The sequence below is a fragment of the Mustela putorius genome, unplaced genomic scaffold (genome assembly GCF_011764305.1).
Source record: "Mustela putorius furo isolate JIRA1106 unplaced genomic scaffold, ASM1176430v1.1 tig00000056_pilon_pilon_pilon, whole genome shotgun sequence".
NCBI lineage: Eukaryota > Metazoa > Chordata > Mammalia > Carnivora > Mustelidae > Mustela > Mustela putorius.
The window spans coordinates 8,137,269-8,162,538 of NW_025421263.1; the positions used below are offsets into that span (position 1 = coordinate 8,137,269).

General features: G+C 39.8%; 1 protein-coding gene and 1 long non-coding RNA gene across 4 annotated transcripts in view; one reads left to right on the forward strand and one right to left on the reverse strand.

Annotated features, from left to right (window-relative positions):
* Positions 1-819: 819 nt before the first annotated feature.
* LOC106004160 lies at positions 820-18,357 on the reverse strand. Of its 2 annotated transcripts, none has more exons than XR_006608417.1 (3): positions 17,365-17,853; positions 16,789-17,013; positions 820-962 (listed from the first exon to the last, which is right to left on the reverse strand). It is a non-coding gene; the product is annotated as an uncharacterized LOC106004160 (long non-coding RNA). The 2 variants fall into 2 exon arrangements; XR_006608427.1 differs by lacking the exon at positions 17,365-17,853 and adding an exon at positions 18,285-18,357 and having other exon boundaries at positions 821-962.
* Positions 18,358-18,687: 330 nt separating this feature from the next.
* The window catches only part of FNIP2 (folliculin interacting protein 2), a 135,160-nt gene continuing 128,577 nt past the window's right edge, over positions 18,688-25,270 (forward strand). For both annotated transcript variants that reach the window (XM_045087001.1, XM_045087116.1), the window contains exon 1: positions 18,688-19,131. In XM_045087001.1, coding sequence (XP_044942936.1) covers positions 19,019-19,131 — 113 coding nt within the window. In that variant the 5' untranslated portion in view covers positions 18,688-19,018. The remainder of the gene's footprint in view (positions 19,132-25,270) is intronic.

The following is a 25,270-nucleotide window of genomic DNA, read 5'->3' on the forward strand; positions in this document are numbered from 1 at the left end:
TTACAGATAATGCCAAGGTCTACAGTATGATTTCACAATGAGTGACTGATACACGGGGAAAGGCAAATTTATAGGAAGAAGAGGTCAAGGAACGCCAGTATATCTGAAAGCTGACCAAATGGATATTGAAATTCCCTAGATTATGTTAGAAGTACCACTGGAGAAAGCGACCATGTGTCAGCTGCTAAACTCTTTGAGAAATAAGGGCAAGTGACAATAAGGGACAGGAGGTGGTATATCTGATGACATGAGGTTCAAAGCTGGGGTTTGGGGGGAGGAAGAATGTGAAAATGGCAATGAGGAGGAAGGAGTACCCTCACTCTGTGGTTGGGTAGGATGTAGTAGAGAGAATAGAGATAAAGGCCACCACTAGAGAGGGCTACAGAGGAGGGAGTAATCTCCTGGGGAGCTTCACATTTCAGCTAGAGCAGGACAGTGAAAGGAGACCTTCGCAGAGCAGGTTGAGAGCTTTAGGAAATTTGCTGCTGACAGACTGAGCATCACAGTGAGCCCAGGGAATGCATTTTGAGAGTAGGGGAGCGTGGGAGAAGGGAGGAGAATGAGATTAAGAGCTGCATGGGGATTGGTATAAAGGAGGTGGAGGGTGACCTGGGCTTCCACAGGCTTCTTGCAGTGATGATGTCAATGGGGATAAAGGGATAATGTGACTAATCCTGATGGTTTCAGGGTAGGTCATGTTAGCAAGGTTCTACCTGTTGTTGGGTAGGGAGGACTGGGGTCTTTCTAGAAATTCTGAGACCACCTCTTTGCTTCCACCACGCCATTGCATACAAAGATTGGGGAAGGAGCAGAGTGAATTCCTTCAAAGACTAAGAAAAATACCTGTCATACCCCCTCTCTGGAGGAAGGGCAGGGCTTTCCTCAGGCTTCTGGATGAAAAGCTTCTGAGGTTTTCCGGTGGCTCCTCGGCTTCACTTTGGGACCACATAGCCCAGGGAAGCCTGCAGGAGAAGCAGCAACAAGATCAGTTCTATCCCCACACTCCCCAGCCTCTGTTCACGAAGCTGTGGCTGAATTCTTGGGGCCAGGGCAACTTTTCTGTCAGAATGAATTCCTGCTGCCTAAGAAGTTGTATTCACTTTCAATTTCTAACTCCGGAACACAGAGGGTCTCTGCTGCTGCAACCTCTTTAGCGCCTCAAAAATGTATGCCTTGCCGCCCCCCACCCCGCCACGCCCACACCCCCACCCAAAGTGCAGTTGCCCTGAGCCCTTTTTCTTTTCCTAACCCATGGCAGTGTCCAACTGAGCTCCATGGCTCTGTCTACAAGGAAACAGGTAGGCAAAGGAGAATGGGAGCAGTTTGCAGTGATGATATTTTTCAGGCAGCAGACTGAATGTGAGTGGTTGAAGTGACAGACAAAATGTACAGAAGGACTCCCCTCAAAAATCCCTTCTCTGCCCTGATGCCACTTAGTCTTTGGGTTTAAAATGTTCCTTATTTAAAAGACCAGTTAAGTCTGTGACATTTAGGCAGCAGACATCCTTCTTAAAAAAAAAAAAAAAAAAGTTAAATTATCCTTGATATTCAATACTGTTTCAGAAAACCTCACAGCTAGAAAAACTTTAGCATTTTTCTTAAAGTCTGAGAAAGTCAGAAGCATATATTTATCTCCTCTGGATCTCTGAATGAATCCACAATAGCAGAATTTATCTACTATCTGGTTCATTCTGTCTCTTTAATTAAAATAAATAAATAAATATATAATTTATGCTTATTATATATTTATGTTATTTATATATTATATATTATTTATATATAATATATAAATGTTTATTATATATTTGTTATTTATTTTATATATATTATTTATATATAATATATAAATATTTATTGTATATTTGTTATTTATTTTTATATATATTATATATGATAAATATTTATTATATATTTATTTATTTATTTTAATCAAAAGACAAAATGACCTAGATAGTAGATAAATTCTGCTATTGTGGATTCATTCATATAATATATTATATATATATAAATATATATATATAAAATAGCTTGTCAAATCTGTCCTATGATATAGCCAAGCCATAATTTGTCATCTATTTTAAAGAATAATTCTATTGAGGTCTTTCCTGGAATATCCCCCAGATTCTTCCTGTTGCATTTCTAGTTTATGAATCAAGCCTTTCATTCATTTATTTATTCAACAAGTATTTCTCTCCTTAGCAACCATCCTAGTGAAGATTTAACCACTTAGGAGGTTAGAAGGGCAATCCATTCCCAATCCTGTTCAAGTTTCCAATTTATTCAGAATAGCAAGAGAAAAAGACAAGGAAAGAAAAAAGAAAAGGAGGACAAAGAAAGAAGAAATACATTTAAAGAGGTCAAATGTTTGTGTTATCTGAAATTCAGGAAGAAATATATGAAACCCATGAAAACGAAACTATAAAACCTTATTGTGGGATGTGAAGCAAGGCTTGCATAAATGGAGAGATTTGTTGAGGTCCTAGATGGGAAAACTGGATATTGGAACAATATCAAATATGTCCAAGTTAATCTAGAATTCAGTGCACTTCAATAAATACACTAACCCCAAATTTTAAAACTTGACAAGCTGATCATAAAAACCTTTGGGAACAGTAAATATGAGCCAAAATAATTTTAAGAAGTGAGGGACTGGCCCTTGACAAAATATTATCTAAATCAATAATAATTACAAAGTATGATAATTAACTGGAAAGAAAAGATAAATTGAAGAGAATTACAAGTTCATTAAAGACAGTTGAGACTTAAAAACCCTCCAACAGAGGGTTTTCCGCATGCTGGACACCAGTCTAATTTATGATGAGAGCACACAATGGTTTTTAAAATAAGACTTGGATGGAAAAGATGATAATGCTATAACAAAGTTCTTTGAATTCTCATCTCCTTATTTATGTAAATAAAGTTTCTCAGCATCTGTAACTATAAAAACAAACAAAAAGCATAAATTAGTGTTGAACCTGTCTCACTCTCATGATGAGTAATCTTTATCCATACAATTGAATTTAGCTCCATCTGTCACTGAGAAAATACATTTACAGCACAGTTTAATTTCTTGTTTAAGAATTGCAAATTTTTTGGGGCGCCTGGGTGGCTCAGTTGATTGAGCATCTGACTGTGGCTTAGGTCATGGTCTCAGGTCCTGGGATCCAGCCCTGAGTCAGGCTCAGCACTTGTTGTGGGGGAAGGAGGGGGAGTCTGCTTCTCTCTCTGACCCTTGCCCCATTCGTGCTCTCTCTCTCTCTCAAATAAATAAATAAAATCTTAAAGAATTACAAATTTACTATATTGATAAATTTTGTACTGCTAATAATTAAACTGATAGAGCATTTTAATATTTAGAGCTTTAATTAATCCAGAAAATCAATTAATATTTTTATAGAGTATAACAATCAAATAATCAACGATTTTCAAACAGAAATGTTTTAATTTAAGATAAAATCATGTGGGATGGGGCACCCAGGTGGCTAGGTCAGGTGAGCCACCAACTCTTGGTGGCTCAGCTCCTGATCTCAGGGTCCTGGGATTGAGCACAAGAAGTCTGCTAGAGATTCTTTCTCTCCTTCTGTCTCTCCCCCAGCTCGCTCGCTCGCTCTCTAAAATAAATAAATAAAATCACATGGAAGAACTGAAGTAGAAATATTAGATCAAGAATATCAAACCATGATGCCAAAATTTCTGGCTATTAAAGAAAAGCTACCACTTTCTTAGGACACTTAGATTTCATATGAGGTAAGTTCTTTGCACTGATGTAATATGGCTTAACATTCCACCCCCCCAAAATGAATGTAGTGATATTTAGCTCTCATTTACACCTTGACTGGAAAACAATTGAGAAATGTAACTCAAAGAATAAGCATTTGAGGATAGGGAGGGGTGAGGGTGGGGAGTGGGGGATGAAATAGGAAGTGCAGGCTTGTTAAGTAAGCATTTGGTAGACCAAGAGTTGCCTGAAGGTGTCTTCCTACCACATCTTGAAAAAGAAGCTCAGGGGAGGCAAGTATATTCAGAAGGTGCTGAGAGAAGGACCCAGCCAAAAAGGAATGACGGAAATGAAAATTTCAAACCATTTCTTAGGTCATCATTTCAGAAAATGTGTTCCCTGAAACATGAGGTTTCAAGATGTCAGTTGCTAGTTGTTTGGTGAAAACAATGAAAAAACATTTTTTTTATGGTGATATTTTTCTTTTAAGATGCATCTTTAAAAAAATCTATATATAAGAAGTTACCATATATATTGGTGTAATTGTTTATGTGATTGTTTTACATTAATATGCCTTGGGGGAGTATAGCAGATCCACTGCCAGGTTGTTGAGTTCAGATCACATCTCATCTGTTTACTGACTCTGTACAGCTGCATAACTTTGTGAATTAATTTTCTCTTTTTTGTACACTTGGATTTTGTTTTTTTAAGATTTTATTTATTTATTTATTTGTCAGAGAAAGAGAGACAGAGAGGGAGATCACAAGCAGGGGGGAGTGGCAGGCAGAGGGAGAGGGAACAGACTCCCCTCTAAGCAGGGAGCTGGATGAAGGCCCAGGGCTCTGGGATCATGAGGGAAACTGAAGTCAGATGCCTAACTGACTGAGCCACCCAGGTTTCCCAAGTATCAGGTTTCTTGTCTGAAAATAGGAATAATAATAACACTTCCCTCATAGTGCTGTTGTCAGAATTAAATGAAAAACCGCAACAAAAATGCTTAAAACAAGGTCTGGGACACAGTAAATGCTATGGATGACCCTGCTATTATTTTTAAGAATGGTGTGCCACCTCTAAAAATATCAGAGATGACTAGATATATGGAGAAGGGACATTTGATATGCAAATTGGTGCATAATCACCTCAAATAACTAATAATGGTCATCCTGTATGTTATTGTTCATATAACAAATATTAACTTGTTAGCTACTGGTTTGTGATGGTTTTGTGATTTATATTTTAAAATATTTTATACCTTTTATAGTCAGTAAAGTTATAAAATTCATTTCTCTTATTGTATTAACTTTAAAGAAAAACATAAAATTTAATTTCTTCCAGCAATTAATCTGAAATTATATTTTTTGTCTAGTTTAATCCAAATAATATCTTATGTATTCTTGTAATATTTTATAGAGAAAAATCCATTTTTTTTAAAGATTTCATTTATTTATTTGACAGGCAGAGATTACAAGTAGGCTGAGAGGCAGGCAGAGAGAGAGAAGGAGGAAGCAGGCTCCCTGCCGAGCAGAGAGCCCAATGCGGGGCTCGATCCCAGGACCCTGGAGCAGAGAGCCCAATGCGGGGCTCGATCCCAGGACCCTGGGATCATGACCTGAGCCGAAGGCAGAGGCTTTAACCCACTGAGCCACCCAGGCACCCCTGAGAAAAATCCATTTTTAAAAGGCTGAAAGCCTAAGTTTGAGGAAGATTGAACCATAAAATTACTAAATTTGTTAAAAATACAAGATTGCCAAAATACCTGCATTAAATTTTCTAGCTGGGACTCTGGTACCATTTATATGGTACTATTATAGCACTGTTATAGTTTTTATAGTTATATAATAACTATATAATATATAATATTCTTAATATATAATATAATAATTATATTATTATAATAACTATAGTTATAGCTATGTTATAGGTAACATTAAATGACCATATACAAACATTTTTTTCAGCTGAATAAATTTAACTATAGATTTGGTCAACACCACTGGTAGGTACTAATTTGTATTAACTTTTCCAAGCTACTAGATTTATATTCAATTCACTGCAGTAGTAATGCACTGGTATTTACTTTGGTAGTATACTAAGCAATTAACTAAGAATTTTGCCAATGCTTTCAATACATATGCTTATGTAATGAGTTTTATGAAGTGTTTAATTCACTTTAACAATAATTAGCTGTGCTTTGACCTTAAGTAATTAATGGAATCTCAATTATTCTTGGAAGACAGACATAGAATAGCAATTTTCAAACTTTTTTTGGTTTGAGGAATCAAAGAGAATCTAAAAATTATGGACTTCTTCCCAAACACTACACCTTCTTTTTTTTTTTTTTTTTTTAAACATATACTGTATTATTTGCTTCAGGGGTACAGGTCTGTGAATCACCAGTCTTACACAATTCACAGCACTCACCAAGCACATATCCTCCCCAGTGTCCATCATCCAGTCACCCCATCCCTCCCACCCTTTTCCCCTCCAGCAACCCTCAGTTTGTTTCCTGAGATTATGAAACTTTATATATAATTTCAGGGGATCTGGGTGAGATTTCTCAAAGAATCATTCATGAATGATCTGCATCCAAATTTCTTGAGGTTCTAGTTAAAAGTTCAGATTCCTGAGTCCCAGTGCAGACTCACTGGATTGGAATCTCATAAGATCAAGCCCAGAAATAAGACTTTTAACAATGTCCACAGGTGAGACTTTTTAAAAATAAACTATTTTTTAAAGATTTATTTATTTGAAAGAGAGAGAGAGGAGTGTTGGAGGGAGAGGAAGAGAGAAACTTCAGCAGACTCCTCACTGAGCTCAGAGCCCCCATGCAGGACTTGATCTCAAGACCCTGAGATCTTGACCTGAGCAGAAACCAAGAGTCAACACTCAACCAACTATGCCACTCGGAGGTTTTTAAACTGTTTTTGTTTTTTTTTTAAGACTTTATTTTTAAGTAATCGCATCCAATGTGGGACTCAAACTCACAATGCCAAGATCAAGAGTCACATGCTCCACCAACTGAGCCAGCCAGGTACCACATAAAATAAACTAATTTTTGTCAAAGGAAACATACACACACACAAGCACATACATGTATATCATTTTCAAAGTCAAATAGTATTGCAAGGCTTATGATAAAAACCAGCAGTCTCCTACCGCACCCTTCCCCACGCCCACTCCCAACATGACAGGTTAACACCCTCAACTTTTCTAGCTAGTTCCACTGATAATTTTCCTCCATATCTTTATATGCTTATGTCACTGTTCCTTGATTTGCCTGATGACTTCCTGCTATTGTGAATAAATACTGGAATATTGCTTCCCAACTCCATTTTTCTTCTTCTATCCCCCAATATAATTACATACAATTTTTTGTGAAGTCAATCGTCAGCATTACCTCATTAAAACTACATAAATATTGTTCACTGAGCCAAGTAACGCATTGCAATCACACCTCTTTTCCTGTATGAGCTTTCCATTTTTCTGAAGTTAATAATTGCCTCATTTTATCATTTGTTTGGTTTTCCATTTACCTATTGTTAATTTTCCCCCAATGTGCTGGCATCTCTGCCATATACTTATTAATAATATATTCTTCATGCTCAAAAACTTCTATTCCATTTTTCTGAGTTGTTCTGGGAGCTTGGGAAGAATCCCTCCTCCTCCTCTTTGGCCTGGCTGTTTTCTAGAAGTCCTGTGACATTCCTTCCTGCCATCTTACAGCTTTCCCTGCTGCTTTTCTTTCTAGGATCTTCTCCTCTATCTTCTGTTTTCATATTTTAATCTCCTATTTTGCTAAAATACATCTTCCAGCTTCCCAAGAAAGGAGATAATGTTTGAGACCTTGTATATATGAAAATTGTGTGTTCTATGTTACTTGAGTTACAGTTTAGTTTTGTAAAGGATTTTAGGCTAAAAATAGTTTTTCCTCTGAATTTTTAAGGTAGTGCTTTATTGTCTTCTACCATCAAGAGTGGTTAGTAGGAATTCCAATGTTACTCTGAGTCATTCCAATTTTTTGTGATCATCTTTTTTTTTTCTCTGAAAGGTTCTAGAATTCTTTTCCTTATCCAAGGTGTCTGAAATGTAACGATGATACGCCACGAAGTGGGTCTTTAAAAAAATTCATTGCTTGGGTGAGTCCTATCTGGGAAATTTCCTTCTATTATTTCTGATTTGTTCCCCTCTGTTTTCTCTGATCCTTTTTTTTTTTCCCTCCAAGATTTTATGTATTTATTTGACAGAGAAAAAGAGAGAGAGAGATGGAAAGAGAGAGCACAAGTTGGGGGAGGGGTGGTGTGGCAGGAGTGGCAGGCAGAGGGAGAAGCAGACTCCCCGCAGAGCAAGAAGCCCAATGCAGGCCTGGATCCCAGGATCCTGGGTTCATGACATGAGCTGAAGGCAGATGCTTAAACAACTGAACCACCCAGGTGCCCCTGATTTCTCTTTTTGAAACACTTATTAGTAAGTCACTGAATAGATTCTATAATGTTCTCATCTCTCCTCTTCTGTTTTCCATCTTTCCCAAATCTATCCTCCAGTGTTTGTGTTGAATATTTAATTTACACTGCCATAGATTTTATTTTTAAGAGCTCTGTATGTGTTTTCCTTTTTTTTTTTAATCACTTTTTATTTTTGTTTTAGAAATATATATTCCTTTGTATCTTTGGTGATAATAATCAAGTACAGTTTTTTATTTTTATTTTTTTTAAAGATTTTATTTATTTATTTGACAGAGAGAGATCACAGTAGACAGAGAGGCAGGCAGAGAGAGAGAGAGAGGGAAGCAGGCTCCCCGCTGAGCAGAGAGCCCGATGCGGGACTCGATCCCAGGACCCTGAGATCATGACCTGAGCTGAAGGCAGCGGCTTAACCCACTGAGCCACCCAGGCGCCCTCAAGTACAGTTTTTTAAAAGTCCTTTTCTCCTTGCATTGTTTCTATTCTCTCCAGATCCCTTTCACTTTCCTGTGTACTTTTCTTACTATGTTGGAGGCATTCATCAAATTTCTAGTGATTCTTCAGTTGCCATTCATATTTAAGAACGAGACTCAACATTTTATGAGAATTCCCTGTGTAGAGTACTGATCTGGGAAATTCACAAGTAGATGCTCTCGTAATGAACCAGCTTTTTATTGGGCTCCCCAATTGTAAATGTCTGGAGAGTTTTTTTCTGTTCTCTATCATCATTCTTTTTCTCTGGGAACTGAGCATTCACTTAATGCCCCTTTTCTGAGCCACTGACCAAAAGTTATCTGCCTGGGCAGGGTAAGTATAGAAAGGAACTGGGGGTCTATTTCATATGTAGACTTTAACCTATCCCTCCTATTTTCAGCCTGCACCTGACCTCCCCTTCAGGGACCTTTCAGGTCCCAAATGCTGAGGCTTTACTGATCTTCTGAAGGAAACTGGCCCCCATCTTCATTCTTAGGTTTTGAATTCTTCCTCCCTGTTTAATTAATTACTACTACTCCATCCACTTTCCATCTACCAAACACTTATCTTTGGCCAAACACTTATTAAAATCTGTAATCATTATCTCATCCTCCTCTTACCATTGTTCCTTGTAAGCTAATGCCTTTTTAAATTCCTTTGCTGTCGTTTTAGAGAGATTTGAAGCAGTGGGGGTGGGGGTGGGGGTGGGGGCGGGGACAGCTAGAAGCCAAATACTCACAGACAAATCACTGTTTTAAGCAGAATTCTAAAGTATATCTTGGGCAACACACACTTGAGGACCACTGACTAGAACCTAGTTGGAATACTGGATGACTGTTGACTAAATACATGAACTGATGAATTTATGCAAAATTAATGATTGATGAAAAACAATGATGTATGTTGAATTATCAATCTGGGGGAATCAACAGATCTTGAAACAAAAATTCTTGTCAAACAAATGAATAAGAAAGGAAAAAAAAAGGAAGGAAGGAAGAAAAATCACAAACATGTTAACTATAGCTATTTAAAAAAAAGAGATCTTACATTATTATTATTTTTTTAAGTAATCTCTACTCCCAACATGAGGCTCAAACTCACAACTCTGAGACAAAGCCTCTCATGCTCCACTGACTGAGTTAAGCATCCCTAACTGTAGCTACTTCTGTCTATCTATGGTCACATTATTATATTCATCTTCGTACTTTTCTATGTTTTCTAAATTTTATGCACTGTAGATCATTACTTTTAGCGTGTGAATGAGTGTATGGGAGAAAATTTCTGTACCTTTCCCAATACCTCAACTATGGAGGTGAAATAAAGTCCACAGATTAACTGAACAAGCTTTTACTGAGTGCTTAGACCAAAGTTACATACTTCAGAGGCAGTAATAAATAGGTAAGTATTTTCTGAATCATGATCTGAAAAGAGACTGTTCAAAAAGTATAGAAGAAGGAAGTATCTTGTGGGCAATTTTTTAAACTGAAAAGCAATAGTGTCTTCCACATTTTTGCATTTAATTTGTTTAAAAACATAAAACACCTATCTGGTACCTATCATCTCACAGACTCCATGCATGGAGTTGGAGATCAAGAATTCATAAACTGGACACCTGGGTGGCTCAGTGGGTTAGGCCTCTGCCTTCGGCTCAGGTCATGATCTCAGGGTCCTGGGATCGAGTCCTGCATCGGGTTCTCTGCTTGGCAGGGAGCCTGCTTTCTCCCCTCTCTCTGCTTGCCTCTCTGCCTACTTGTGATCTCTCTCTGCCAAAATAAAATGTTAAAAAAAAAATTCATGGGGCACCTGGGTGGCTCAGTGGGTTAAGCCACTGCCTTTGGCTCAGGTCATGATCTCAGGGTCCTGGGGTCGAGTCCCGCATCGGGCTCTCTGCTCGGCAGGGAGCCTGCTTCCCCTCTCTCTCTCTGTCTGCCTCTCCGTCTACTTGTGATTTCTCTCTATCAAATAAATAAAATCTTTAAAAAAAAATTCATAATCTAATGATGCTTGGGTGGCTCAGTTAGTTAAGCATCTGCTTTCGGCTCAGGTCATGATCCCAACATCCTGGGATTGTGCTCCTTGCTCAGCAGGGAGCCTGCTTTTCTCTCTGCCTGCCTGTTTCTCTCTCCCTGACAAACAAATAAGTAAAATCTTAAAAAGAAAAAAAAAAATCCATGGGCTAGACTAAGAATCCATAGTGATGGTGTGATGGGTTCTTGAAACACACTCAGGGAAAATACAGCTGCCTGCATTTTATGATGTATAAATGAATGCATATGTGGCTGATTCTCTTGGTTTTCTACTCAACAGTCACTTTCCCCACTCTGCATTTCTCTTTGTTAGAGACTTGATTTTGTTCCAGTGACTTAACCCTCCCCATATGTGACTTGGGAAATCTCCCCATTAGTCAAAGCTAATAATGGTAACGCCATATTTCCCTTGCCAATGATTAAAATCTGTAGAGCTTCTGAGAAACTAAGACACATGGAAAGAGACCACCCCCATCTTCTGTTGGACTTTGTTGCATTTGCACATAATCCCAGGAGCTTCGGGGACCATACTGCTATCAGCCTGAAGAATAATCCAACACACAGAGGAAAACAGAGCCAAAAGAATCCGAGAGAAGCAGAATCAGAACTCTGATGTACCATGCTTGGACCCTGACCTACCTTTGGATCTTTTGTTTTCTGAGAAAAAAAATCCCTTTATTGTTTATTCCAATTTGGGTTGGAGCTTCTGTTACTTGCAGCAAAAGGCATCCTAACTGATACAATATGCTTTGTCTCAGGAAGGGGCTTTGGTGCAAGGGGCTGATGAGAGAAAAAGCAGTTGGTACTATTAAGTGTTAGGCAAATTAGACATACAAAACTCACATCTGGGGCAGGATTCTTTGCTGGTGCTCAAGCAAAAAGGCTTTGTTAAACCAGGAAATTAGGAACAAAAGTGTGAGCCCCATAAATGATTTGTTTCCTAATGGGGACTTAAAAGTGGCCAGCACTGATCTTTTTTCCAACCAAAGCAAGTAAGTAGAAAAAGTTCAGGAAGTTTTCCTCATCTAGTGATTATTACAGAGAATTCTTTCGTGAGGGACTAGGGCTTACATGCAGTAGAGACTGTGAACTTCATTCATTCATTGGCTCACACATTCATTCAGTCAGTCAACAAATGTACTTTTGAGAAGACACCAAGTGCCAGGCATATTAGTCAACAAGACATAGTCCTCTGACCTAAGTAATTTTTTTTGTCTAGTGGGAAACAGATGTTATATATTTATTTATTGGTTAATTATAAATTGTGATAAATGCTTTAAATTTTTATTGATTTGACAGAGAGAGCATAAGCAGAGAGGGGGAGCAAAGGGATGAGGCAGAGGCAGGCAGAGGGGGTGAGACCCCATTACCTGGATCATTACCTGAGCTGAAGGCAGATGCTTAACTGACTGAGCCACTCAGATGCCCCTGAGAAGTGCTTTAAAGGAACAGAAAAGGGTGCTCTAACAAACATAGGAGGGATAAAGTATCCTTAACTGAGAATGGAGACTGAGAGAGTCAGACAGTCAACATGCATAAGTGACATTAAATTGAGGACTGAAAGATAATTATTCAGAGGGAATTGTGAGCCTAGGGGTGGAGGCATTCCTGGCAGAGGAGACCAGGTAGAAGAAATGAAAATATAACAGTATGACAGGAGGTTAGCAAATGAGTGTGTGGGGGGGGGATGTAAAGTAAGTCTGGAGAGGGAGGAAAGGACCTAATTATATGGAAGAATTATGTGAAGAATTATGTTATGTGAAGAATTTTGGATTTTACTAAGTGCAATGGGAAGCTACTAAAAAGTTCTAATCAAAGAAGTGACAACAATTTATATTTTTTAATGATCCCTATGGCAGCTGCATGTTGAATATATTTGAGATGGGGCAAGAAAGTAAACCAGTTATAACAACTGTAGGCAGGAGATAATGCTGACTTGGACTAGGGTTGTAACAATGAACAGGGAGAAAAATGGAAGTGAGAAATAGTTTGGATGAGGAGAGAGCAAAAGGTTAAGGATGCTTCCCAGGTTTCTATTGTAAACAAATGTGTAAAGGCAGGTATTATAAATGTGTAAAGAGGGAAAAGGCAAGAGAAGTAGGCTTTGGAGGAAGAACTGATTCAGTGTTCAATGTGGGATGCTTGTCAGTTATCCAACTGGACATATCAATCAGATAACCGGTTATAAAGATCTAAAATGGAGGTTAGGGTTGGAGGTAAAAGGCTAGGTATCATCAATATAGAGATGACATTTAAAGTCACAGGAGTGGATAGTTTATCTAGGAGAGGGAGAGTATGAATGAGAGGAGGAGAAGAGAAGCCCTGAGAAGTTTCATATTTTAAAGGGAGGGGAGAGGAGGACCCTCCAGAAGAGCATGAGGGAGGAGCTGGTCAGGTTATTCCAAACTAGTAGAAGTCAATAGTACTAAAAATGAGGGTTTCAAAAAGGAGGAAGTGATCAATTATATTGATTGCAAAGAAGACAGGAAAATGTCCCCTGATTTTGGCATCATGGAGGTGACGGATTGCTATAGTGAGATTATCAAGTGTATTGAGTTGTGCTGCAAATATCAGAGAATCAGTTTAATGTGAATTAACCTTAGCACATCAGAGTCCATTGGATCCAATTTTAGAGTTTGAGTTTCTTTTCTGAGAGGTTCTAACTATTTATAAGGATGGATATTTCATGAGTTTACTTAAACTCCTATTTTTTCCAAAAAACAAGAAGTAAATGTACTTTAAAAATGTAATAACTCATTCTGTTTTGCAATTACCATATGGGTACATTGAAGTCTTTCGTAATTAGCGGGATCTTAGTGATCTTAATTTCCCTTAGCTTTATCCATTTTGCTATATTATCATTGTAGGAACTATTTCAACATTACTCAACAGCTATTCCCAACTATGCTAGAGAAGACAAAATAATAATAAAACAATTTGGAATTGCCTAGAAAGTTTATTCAATAGTAAAATAAATCATCATTATTATATCATTCTTCTACTATTTTATTGTATTGTTCAAAGCATCATCTTGTAAGAAGGTATACAAAATCTGGAGATATGATTTTCATAGTTTTTTATTAAACCTTTTATTAATCACTGGTGAAAATGCAGAAATTTCATATTTTATTCCATAATGGCAAAGAAAAGAAAACTGATAGAAAACACTTCAAAAGTATTGAAAATAAAAAAAAATGCAAAGACACTAGACTTTAATGATGATGGTGAAATTTATTACACAAATGGAATACCAGATGATGAGCCTTTATTTATTTTTTAGACATTTTATTTGTTGTTTGTTAAGTAATCTCTACACCCAACGTGGAGCTTGAACTCAAAACTGAAAGATCAAGAGTCGCATGCTCTACCAACTGAGCCAGCGAGGCAGCCCCAGGTGAGTCTTTAGATGATGATATCCTAACTTCTCACACTCAAGAATTGATAATTCAACAATATATATTCAAAGACAAAAAGGAAATATGGTATTCCTATCTATTCAACAGGAATTACTCCATTATTCAATATTTTACAACAAGAACCCAAGCCATCCAAAACACATATTGTGTATTTTGTCATCTTTTTTGATGTTTTGCATCATTTATAGTTGATATAGTTTGAAGTCAACAGATGCTAAAGGTAATGTATATGCAAAGATGACTGGAAGGAAATCATGGTGTAGGAGGAAAAACTGATTGAATTGCTAGATCTTTTTTCCTCCAATTTTACTGAAATATAATTGACATACATTATATAAGTTTAGGAAGTCCAATGTGTTTAAATTGGTAGTTCTAATTGTTGTTTATAAATCTAAATATGAAAATATTTTACAGCTAAGATGATGGTTACCTTCTTTTCAACAAGATTTCAAGCCACCTATATTTTCAAAAGTGTTTTTGTTGATTCAAGGGCAAGAAGCAGCAAAAGTAAGAATAAACTAGAACAACAGAGATGTATTTTTAATTTGGAGTCAATATTTATGAGATAATTTTATTCCTGGTTCATACACATTGATCAGTAGTTGTATGTAAAGGATATGGTTTGGGGTACCTAGCCTCAGTTGGTAGAGCATGAGACCCTTGATCTCAGGGTTGAGCCCCATGATGGGCATAGGGATTACTTTAAAAAAAAAATGGCCCATTTAGGGTAATGTTTCTATAATTGCAGGAAAATATAAGATAAAAACTTGAATTTGCTATGTTTAAATTCTTTTTTTTTTTTTAAATTTATTTATTTATTTGACAGAGAGAGAGAGAAAGAGAGAGAACGAGAACACAAGCAGGGGAAGCAGCAGGGAGAGAGAGAGAGAGAAGCAGCTCCCAGCTGAGCAATGAGCTTGGGACCCTAGGACCATGACCTGAGCTGAAGGCAGACACTTAACCAATTGAGCCACTCAAGCACCCCACACTGTTTAAATTAATTTATTATTAATTTATTTTAAAATTGTTTCACTACCATCCTTTGTTTTTGCTTCTTATAAATGATTTGCAAAATGACTTAAAAACATGAGAAAATAGGGTGCCTGAGTGGCTCAGTTGGTTAAGCGTCTGCCTTTGGCTCAGGTCATGATCTCAGGGACCTAGGACTGAGTCCCACATTGGACTCCCTACTCTACAAGGAGTCTGCGTCTCCCTCTGCCCCCTCCCACTCATTCTTTCTCAAATAAATAAAATCCAAAGACAATTTTAAAAATGTATGAAAAGATGGGACACCTGGGTGGCTCAGTTGGTTAAGCAGCTGCCTTCGGCTCAGGTCATGATCCCAGCGTCCTGGGATCGAGTCCCGATTCTCCCTCTGACTCTGCCTTCCACTCTGTCTGCCTGTGCTTGCTCTCACTCTCTCTCTCTCTGACAAATAAATAAATAAAATCTTTAAAAAAAATGTTTAAAAAAAATATATGAAAAGATAAAGCAGGTCCATTGGTGATTATTGGTGTACTGAGGGTTCACCGAGGAGGAGTTTATTTATTTCACATAACAAGCAATAGAGAACACAAAATAGGACCCTCTTATAGACTGCTTTTGGCTTCAGATAACAGAAATATTATCTCATCAAATGCGGAATGTCAGCTTAGGGTAGATGTATTATGGCTCAACAGTATTACTAAGACACAGCTTGTTCCACCTCTCTGCCCTGCCTTCTCCAGAACTAACTGGTTTCACGCCCAAGCTCCTAGTAAGATAGCTGTAGAATTACATGTAGACAAATAACATTCAAAGGAAGAAACAACGACAAACCACATCTCTCCTTATAGTTCTCGATTAAGAGTGAGAAATCACTCCTTCTCTGGCTCCTTTCCTTCTTGCCTCCTTAGCTAGATTTGCCTCACGGGTTTATTCCTGAACCAGTACCTTGCAAATGCGTTGGAATTACCCTCAGATCATTCAGCTGCTTTGGGGATAATGTCAGTTTACCTGAGGCCTACTGGCCTAGGGGAGGGATAGACACCTGAACAAAACTGGAGTTCTGTTAGGAAGAAGGGGTAGTAGATATTAGGTAGGCTACAGAGTACAAGTCTAATTGTACAAGCGAAACTCCTAAACCGACTTCCAGAACATGCATTCACTAACCGGAGAGAACTGTCACCAGGACTCAGAACAGAACAGGGTAAGTGTGTAAGCCCTTTTACAATTCCTCCTTTCCTATATTAAATGTTATTCTGTCATTTCCCCAAAATTCTGGATATTGCTTTACTCCCTTCTCTTGATAGCTGCATACAGGAACAGCCAACCAATAGATTTCCTAAGATGGAGTGAGTGGGATGAGGCAAATGAGATGTATGGAATTGGGGGACAAGCCACATGACCGAGCTGGAGACTGGGACTATGACAAACTTATGGGATGAGGCAGTGACCAATGGACGACAGGCAAAAGACGGGGTTTTTGAAGAGGCCTTGAACAGACAAAAAGAGAAATAATGAAACCGGGATAGGAAAGCTGGCTAGAGCAATCTCCCCACATTTTGCTGGTCAGGATTTTTGTATGCTTTTAAAATTAAGAGCGAGAGGTGTGGCCAGAACCAGAATGAGGAAGAATGTGGTGTTGAGAGGAAGCAAAGGGAGAAAAAGGGAGGGAAGGGAAAGGGAACCATTTCAGTTCCTTTTTTTCTCACCTAACTGAAGTCTGTTCTTAATAGTTTGAGATGCACACACCCCCTTTCGAGTTGCCCAGTGAAGATCAAAATTGAGGGTGATGTCTGGGGCAGGCTGATCTTTGAATTGCCTCTTTTGGGTAATTCTGCACACTTGGACTGAGGCTGGAACTGAAATAGTCCTTGCAGGTGGGGGGACACAAGGAACATGATGCCGAATTCCTCTTCAGTGTCCAGTTACAAAAGCTGTAGGCATAAAAGAATACACTTGAGTTGGGGGAATAAAGGACATTTTCTGAGCAAGTAGGGGGGAAGGGAGGGTGGTCAAGTGCCAGCCCAAACCTGTCTTAATAAACTCACAGCAGATGAAGCCACTACCTGTTAGATAGGATACTGACCAATACTGCCAGTTCCATGAGGTAGATGCTTCCAGTAAATAGAGAGAGATATAGAAGTTGCAAATCAGGATTCTGTGTATACTCCATTGTGCAAAACAAGGATTGCTTACTGGCGTGAACACTTAATCCAACCATTTTAATAGTAGAAATCTGAAAGGATAAAAGGACTGAGTTTCAATTTCTACCACCTTTCCCTTACCTTTGTGAAATTTCAGCACATCATTATTCATAGTTCGTTTCCTACCAAAGCCAGAAAGAGGTATTTTTAATTACTTATGTTCATGGAAATACATTTGCCTTTTTGAGTTTCCAAGAGCCCTCCTCTGAACAAGTCTAAGAGAATCCAGGTGAGTCACTGTTCACTGCTCATGAAGGAAAGCTAGGAGAGGCAGAGTTGGAATCTTAACTTTGATCTCTACTACTCCTCATCAGAAAAACTGAAGAGCTAACGCTATAAGGCAGATTAAGAAGCTGCTTTGAGTCTGGCACGTTCCTTCACCACCACAGGCTGTTTCGAGAGTTCCACACCAGAGGCTGAAGTTCTCATGCAGGCTGGGTGGGACTGGCTAGGAAAGCCGACTCAAATATGATTAACTCTTCCCTTCCCCAAATCAAATAATATCTATCCGCTGTTGCCATCAGATTATTATGTGCCTTGATTGTTAAATACGTATTAGGAAAGCATTCTCTTTTTTTTTTTTTTTTTTTTTTTTTTTAAAGATTTTATTTATTTATTTGACAGAGAGAGGTCACAAGTAGACAGAGAGGCAGGCAGAGAGAGAGAGGAGGAAGCAGGCTCCCTGCTGAGCAGAGAGCCCGACGCGGGGCTCGATCCCAGGACCCGGAGATCATGACCTGAGCCGAAAGCAGTGGCCCAACCCACTGAGCCACCCAGGCGCCCCGGAAAGCATTCTCTTTTTATGAAATCGCTTCTCAATTTTCTAAATCAATGTAGTAAATTCCATGTGTTTTTTAATTTCACAAGCAACTTTTTATATAACTATAGTATAGTGACCCAAGATGCTAAAGAGCAAATAATTCGACTAAACAGTTTAAATTAAAAAACAAAAACAAAAAACGGAGAGCTCTAATCTGGATATGGTAGAAACATGCCAATACCTTGGGTGTCGTGAGATTCGAATCAGTCCCGTGTGAAACAGCGACCTCGTGTACTAAACCCTCCACCCCCCCCCCCACCCCCGCCACGGGCTTACTATGCACGAGCACTTGCACCTGCACAAAGCGAGGACCCAAGTTCAGGGCTTTGTCTCAAAAGAACAAAGGTCGGCCCCGCTGCGCCCTCGCTTTCGAAAGAACGCAGCCACCTCCGGTACCCCTCGCCTCTAGCTGAGCTGAGCCCCTCCAGCAGCCCACCCCGGCCGCGCGGCGCCCGTCCCCGCCTCTCCGGCCTCTTTAAGCCCCGCGCCCGCCCCGCCTCCGCTCCCCGCGTGCCGGGAGCACAGAACCTCCCGATCCGGGCCTCGCCTCCCGCCGGGGTTACGTGAGCCCGGGGCGGGCGGCCGCCGGGCCAATGGCCGCCGCCCGGGAGGCCGCGCTCCTCCCGCGCCGCCGCCACCGCCGCCGCCGTGGGGCTGCGGGCTCCTCCCGCAGGAGATAACTGTCAGCGCGCGAGGCGGCGGCGGCGGGCCGGCTCAGTCATATGACCGGCCTCCGGCGGCCCCGACGCGGAGCAGAGTTACTCAGCCGCAGCGGCCCCGCGCTCCCACAAGGCTGGGCGGCCGCGCCGCCGCCGCCGCGATGGCCCCGCCGCCGCGGCCGCCGCCCCCGGCCGCGCGCTGAGCCGCCGGCCCCCCGAGCGCCACGGCCGGAGCTGCAGCGGCGGCGGCAGCATCATGGCCCCGACCCTGCTCCAGAAGCTCTTTAACAAAAAGGGCAGCGGCAGCGGCGGTAGCACCGCGTCGGCGTCTGCCCAGGGCAGGGCTTCCAAGGAAGGACCCGCGTTTAGGTGAGGGGGCGCCGGGAGGCGAGACTGGAGCGGGAACGGAGTTGGCTTCGGTGCCCGCCGGGAGAGGGAAGGAGCAGGGAGTGGGCCGCTCGGGACGTCGCAGCCCATCGCCGGCACCGGGTCCCGGGCTTGTCATCGTGGACGCGCCGGATCCGAGGGTGGCTCCGAAACCTCTTTGACCGGGAGGCTTCTTTCCTGTCTGATTCCCCTCCCTCTCTTTCCCCACTCCTCAGGGTCCCTTCCTCCTTGCAGAGAGTTCTGTTGTGTTCCTTGGGATTCCCAGGCGTGCGCTTCCTTCGCGGTGGAGGTGGGAGATTGGCGGTGAAATGGGGTGAACCCCTTCCCGGCGGAGCCGCCTGGGCGCCTCTGCGGACGCTGCCAAGCTGTGAGCTGTCATTTTGAGGGCAGCTTCAACCTATTGTGTACGTGACAGTATTTTGAAGTTAGGAAGGAGCAACAGTCAAGAAAAAGGCATCTTCCTTCTTTCTTGCTGCATAGGACAGGCTTTCAGACCGATGAGTGAAAGTATGTAATTTCCACATCATTTTGAGGGTTGATGCCGCCTGATGTATGGAAAAGGGGAGTAAGCTGCTTTTATGAAATGGTTGAGTGTTTAATTTAACGGCGCTGATGCATATATTTAATAGATCCGACCTTGTGAACACACACCTTTGAATAATAATTTCTAGTATTTATTGAGCGTTTACCAACCTAAATGGTTTATGCTGACTTCTTTTCTTTCATTTATTCCTTTAACAACCATGTGAGGTAGGTGCTATTACAACTCCCCTTTTACAGATGAGGAAACTTAAAGTCACAGGGAACTTAAACAGCTTGCCTAAGACCCACTGCTGTAGTGGCAGAGACTGCCTTTGACCCGGGCAGCTTGACCACGGAATCTAGTCTTTAAAATCCCAGTTTCAAGAGCAAACTTTTAGAAAGTGACTTAAAATGGCCTGTGTTGCCTTTCAGCCCACATATGTAATAGGTTTTGTTTATGTACTTTTAACAGTTTTATTCAGTGAATTTTTAAATTATCTGCTTCCAGCTGTGACACAGTGCTACACGTTTTTTTTGACCAAAATGTCTTGCAAAATTAGTTTATGGAACAAGTTCAGAGCCGGTAGAATAAACCTTTTAAAAGTTTGAAGTGAAACTTTGAATACATTTTGGGTTGTTTTAATATTCTAGATTTTGCTTATCTTGAATCCCATTCATTTAGAACATAGCCCCTCATTGTAGTTATGTGAATATTAAATATCAGTTTAATTTGTTGTGTATGGGTGCGTGTGGGTGTGATTTTGTTTGGAAGGTAAATTGTGAGGACTTTCAACTACCCTAGTTAAATTCTCATGTTTCCTTTAGACTAACTGGATCCTTATAATTCGAGTAGGGAATTCTATTCCTTTCACTGCTTTGAGTACTAGTGATGTTGTGTCCCTTCTCAGAATGGTAGAATTACTTCAGACCCAGGGTATGGAATTTCTTTCCTTCCCTCCCAGTAACCCAGACTTGATCAAGGGAACAAAGCCTGGAGAAAAAAGGGCATGTGTGTTACTGGTGTCTTTACTTTGGCAGCCCTTGTCAAGGACATTTAAAGCCATTTTAATGCTGGTGGAGATAGTGGAGTTACACTGTCATTGTTTCCTGTGCTCTCTGCCCAGTTGCCCACCACCATTTCCTCCATCCACAAGTTTAATGGCATGTATTTGAACAAAAAAAATTGTGGCTATATTTAGGGCTTGGCCATATTAGGGCAATTGATTCCCACTTTGTGGGAACATTTTCAGTATAATGTTCTGACGTCCCATTGGTGTATAACGAAGAACACAAAAGTATGCCAAGGACTTTTTTTTTTTTTTTTTCCTTGACCTCCTTAAGATTTTCTACAAGTTTTTTGAGGTAGATTTTTGAGGTAGATTGGGAGAATTGGAGCAGTCAAACATTTCACTCCCGAGGCCCTGTAGCTGTGTCCCTGCTTGGGGTCACCATGGAAAAAGAAGTGAACTAACACATGTCTGGGAAGGCACAGGAAGGTGGGGATAAAGCAACCAGTGCACCAGATCAACTAAGGATACCCAGGCAAGTCTTTCCTCCCGCTTCCTCCCGCTCTCTCCACCTTGTCTCACTCTTAGATATATATAATATATTATGTATAAATAATTATGTGTAGCCCTCCTGGGGAAAGTCTCTTAGAAAATTTCCTTTTCTTACCCTTGTGCTTCAGTTTATCCATTTTATCCATATTACCAGACAGAAGCTGGCATGTGCTTTTTGGGGAAGTGGGTGCCTTATACAGGGGATTAGCTGCCCTTAGGAACCCACTTCATAGTTGAATAGATTTTCAGAAGTTAAAGTAAAAACCCTTAGGTTAAAAATCTAGTATTCCTAACGTGAATTTTTATTTTTCAGTGCATTTAAATATAGCATGTAACGGTGGATCTTGGGAATGAAAGTCTCCTGAGGAATCAGATAGACTTTTTGGGCAGTTTTGTAGCATATATTAACATATATTTTGGAGAAAAGCCTAAGTAAAAATAAGATCCAACTTTATGTATTTTTTATAAATCTATATAATATATATATATATAGTATATATAAAGGCATGCACACACACACACACACACACGTATATTTGTTCTAGAGTTTTTGAAAACCTTTTTATATCTCTCCTGTTCCCGCGATGGGCTTTCACTAGTTATTTTAAACTTTTCTCCAATTCTCTGAAGTTTAGCCTTTCCGCAAGTTTTGCCCTCTGTTTTACTCTGTGTACTCTTGTGCACTTCCTGGGCACTTCCCTCGGTTTCTTACTGTTCCCTCTCACTCCTCCGGTTTTCATATACTATAATTGATTAGAGAGGACGTTTTTGTCCAGTATAAGTAGCTTATCTCATAGATCATTTTCAGATCTTCGTGCTTTCTGGTGTTCCATCTAAAAAAGAGGAACATCACAGTCAAGATTTCTTCTTAAGTGTGTTTCCTTTGGGATCTCAGCAAAAGCCCTTTCATTGCATTGAGGAAAGCGACTTCTAGGAAAACAAAAGAAATCAAAAGAGATTGATTTTATATGTTTAGGAGAAGATATGATTATGGTATTGTGAAATGTAAGCTCTATTTAAAGTTATAAAATTCATGGTAAAGTTATAAAAATCATGGTCTTGAAATTTGAGAGTAATCTTTATTTTCTTGTTTTCAGAATACTTTCACTTTTAATTAGTTGATACATAAATATGTATTTGAACAACCCTTTGTTCTAGAGGGGTAAAGTAGAACAAAAAGAGGTACTTTGTCTAGTGGCTCAAGTCAGAAGTAAAATTAGGTTCCTCGTTACCTTGGATTTGAGGTCAGCATGTTCACATAGGAATTTTTAAAAGCCAAGGTATGCCCATTGACTCGCATGTCTGGTTCAAGTTTGAGGTTTTATCTTATAGTGGTTTTTTTTTAAATGTCTCTGTTAAATTAGTGGACAGGTCTTTTTCTAAAAAATATATGGAACAGGGAGGTGAAAGGATCATAGGTAATCAGCTGTTTTATTTTGGACCAGTTAAATGAAGTAAGTTGATATATCACCTGGGACCTGAGGAGTAAGTAGAAGCATTTCAGCTGCCTGGTAGCCAGCTATGTAAAGGCTAGAAGTAGATTCCATTCCTTCTCTCCTCCAGTCCTAAATATCTAAGGCCAAGTGGCCTAGTTAGTACTAATCCACATTGTTCTGTAAGAATAAATTTAAGTACTCTGTTACAGGGTTAGTATAATTTAATCTACTTATCGTCGTTATCAAATAGCATCTGATGCCCATGTACTTGTGGCCTTGTACTCCACCTGTACAAATCAAGGTAGGACACTCATGGTCCTGCCTAGTGCAGTTTGCAATCTAAAGGATAACAGATTATTTACCAAGATGAATAAACAGCAAAGTACTGGTTGGAAGCTATAACAAGAAGATAACTGAAACAGTGATAAAGAGTAAATCTTAATATAAAGTACAGCATTAAGATCTCACTGTTCTTAGACTAAGTGTGACTGAGGGTAGGAATATAAATTAGTCTCTTGGACAGAAGGAAATTACACAGAAGTGCTTCTTCCCCTCCCACTGCCAGCTCCCAGGATACATGTTTCCAATGAGATTTTTTTTTGAGGTAGAATATTCTGGAGAAAAAAATAGTGTTGTTTCATTATACTCATTTTTAATTCCTATAGCATCAAACCTGAGACACATGTGGCATTAATAGTAGTTTTGATTTCTTTTTTTCTACTTTCTAAAAGACTTCCTGGAGGTTTCCTTGCCTGCGGTTTTGGATTTATTGGTGTACTCATTACATCATACCTCCTGGTCCTGAAACATGCCGTACACTGTGGGGGGTTATTAGAGTTTTTTGGCAGAGGTAAAGAAGGGACTGTTCTAGCTAATGCAATGGGTTCTGTTAAAAGCACTTAGAAGACAAATTGAGCAGACCACTGATTTAGTCCTGCCTCAGTCACCGTGTCAACATGGGCCTGGACAAGTGTCTTCATTTCTCCGGTTCTCTGTTCTGTCATTTGTAAAGTCAGAGCACCATCCTATGTCATAGGGTTACATAGGTGGTAAGGAGGTAATACAATAGTTTGAAAATCTTTTGAAAAGGATATAATGCAGTGCAACATGATTTTAAGTATTACCCAGAGACTTTTAAGTTGTGGAGTTCAGTATTATTCACATTGAGGCTTTATTAATAATTGAACCATTTTTCAGAGACTTGAGACAGAACTGAAGTGACATGTTTTTATTTACCTTTTTTTTTTTTTTTTTTTTTACTTTGATGTTGTCAGTGGTGAAATAAAGACCTTAAGTTTTTAGAGTGTATTAAGACACCCAGCAGGCTGTAACTCAGACCTGGATAGAGATGACTAGGAGTTCAGGAATATGTTTAGGAGTGTGGTGTATTTGTTTTTCGGAATTATATTTTTTTCTTATAAAAAAAATCTTATTGGGGCACCTGGGTGGCTCAGTGGGTTAAAGCCTCTGCTTTCAGCTCAGGTCATGATCCCGGGGTCCTAGGATGAGCCCCGCATCGGGCTCTCTGCTCAGCAGGGAGCCTGCTTCCTCCTCTCTCTCTGCCTGCCTCTCTGCCTACTTGTGATCTCTGCCTGTCAAATAAGTGAATAAAATCTTAAAAAAAAAAATCTTATTTAGCTGATAAGAGAACTACTGTTAAGCAAAATGATACCCATCACACTGTGGATGATACTCTGCAGCAGCCAAATCAGTATTTTATGTGTGTGTGTGTGCGCGCGTGTGCGCATACATGTGTATATTCATATATACATGCACACATGGGCATATACATACACAGAGGTATGTATATACCCACACAGAAAGGAATTCTGGATAGAAAAAGTAAAAACAAGGACGCCGGGGTGGCTCAGTCAGTTAAGTGTCTGCCTTCGGCTCAGGTCATGAACCCAGGGTCCTGGGATCGAGTCCTGCGTCAGACTCCCTGCTCAGTGGGGAGCTTGCATCTCCCTTGCCTGCCGCCCCCACTGCTTGTGCTTCTACTCTCTGACAAATTAATAAATAAAATCTTTTTTTAAAAAAAGGTAAAAACAAGATATAAACTTGCATGATTAGTTTTAAAATATGTGTGACTATGCATATATGGAAGAGAGATAGCAGCACTGTACACCAGCCAGGGGCAGCCAAGGGGTGGCTGAAAATTTAATTTTACTCTTTTGTATATTGTTTTTTTGTTGGTGTTTTGGATTTTGCTCTGATGAATTTGTGTGGTTTTTGTGATTTAAATTATTTTGAATGTTTAAATAATCTTTGGACGACTCTATGCTGTGAGGTGGAGGTGGATGGGTTAAGGATAATATTTGTGGAGAAATCTGACTTGAATGAAAACTCTTCATAGAAATTTTCCTCTTCATTAAAATAACTGGTAGTTCCTGTTATTAAAAGTAATATGCTGTGAATTTTAATGTGCTTAACACCTAAGTTCATTATGAGCCTTAGGAGGCCAATTTAATTGGTGATACTGATAATTGTTGGCAATGTATGTATGCACAATTTTTACTGGTTGGGTAGGGTCAGGGCTTCCCCCACGCTTCGGACCCCACTGTAATCCTCACCATGGCTCAGAGCACAGGTTAGGAGCTACAT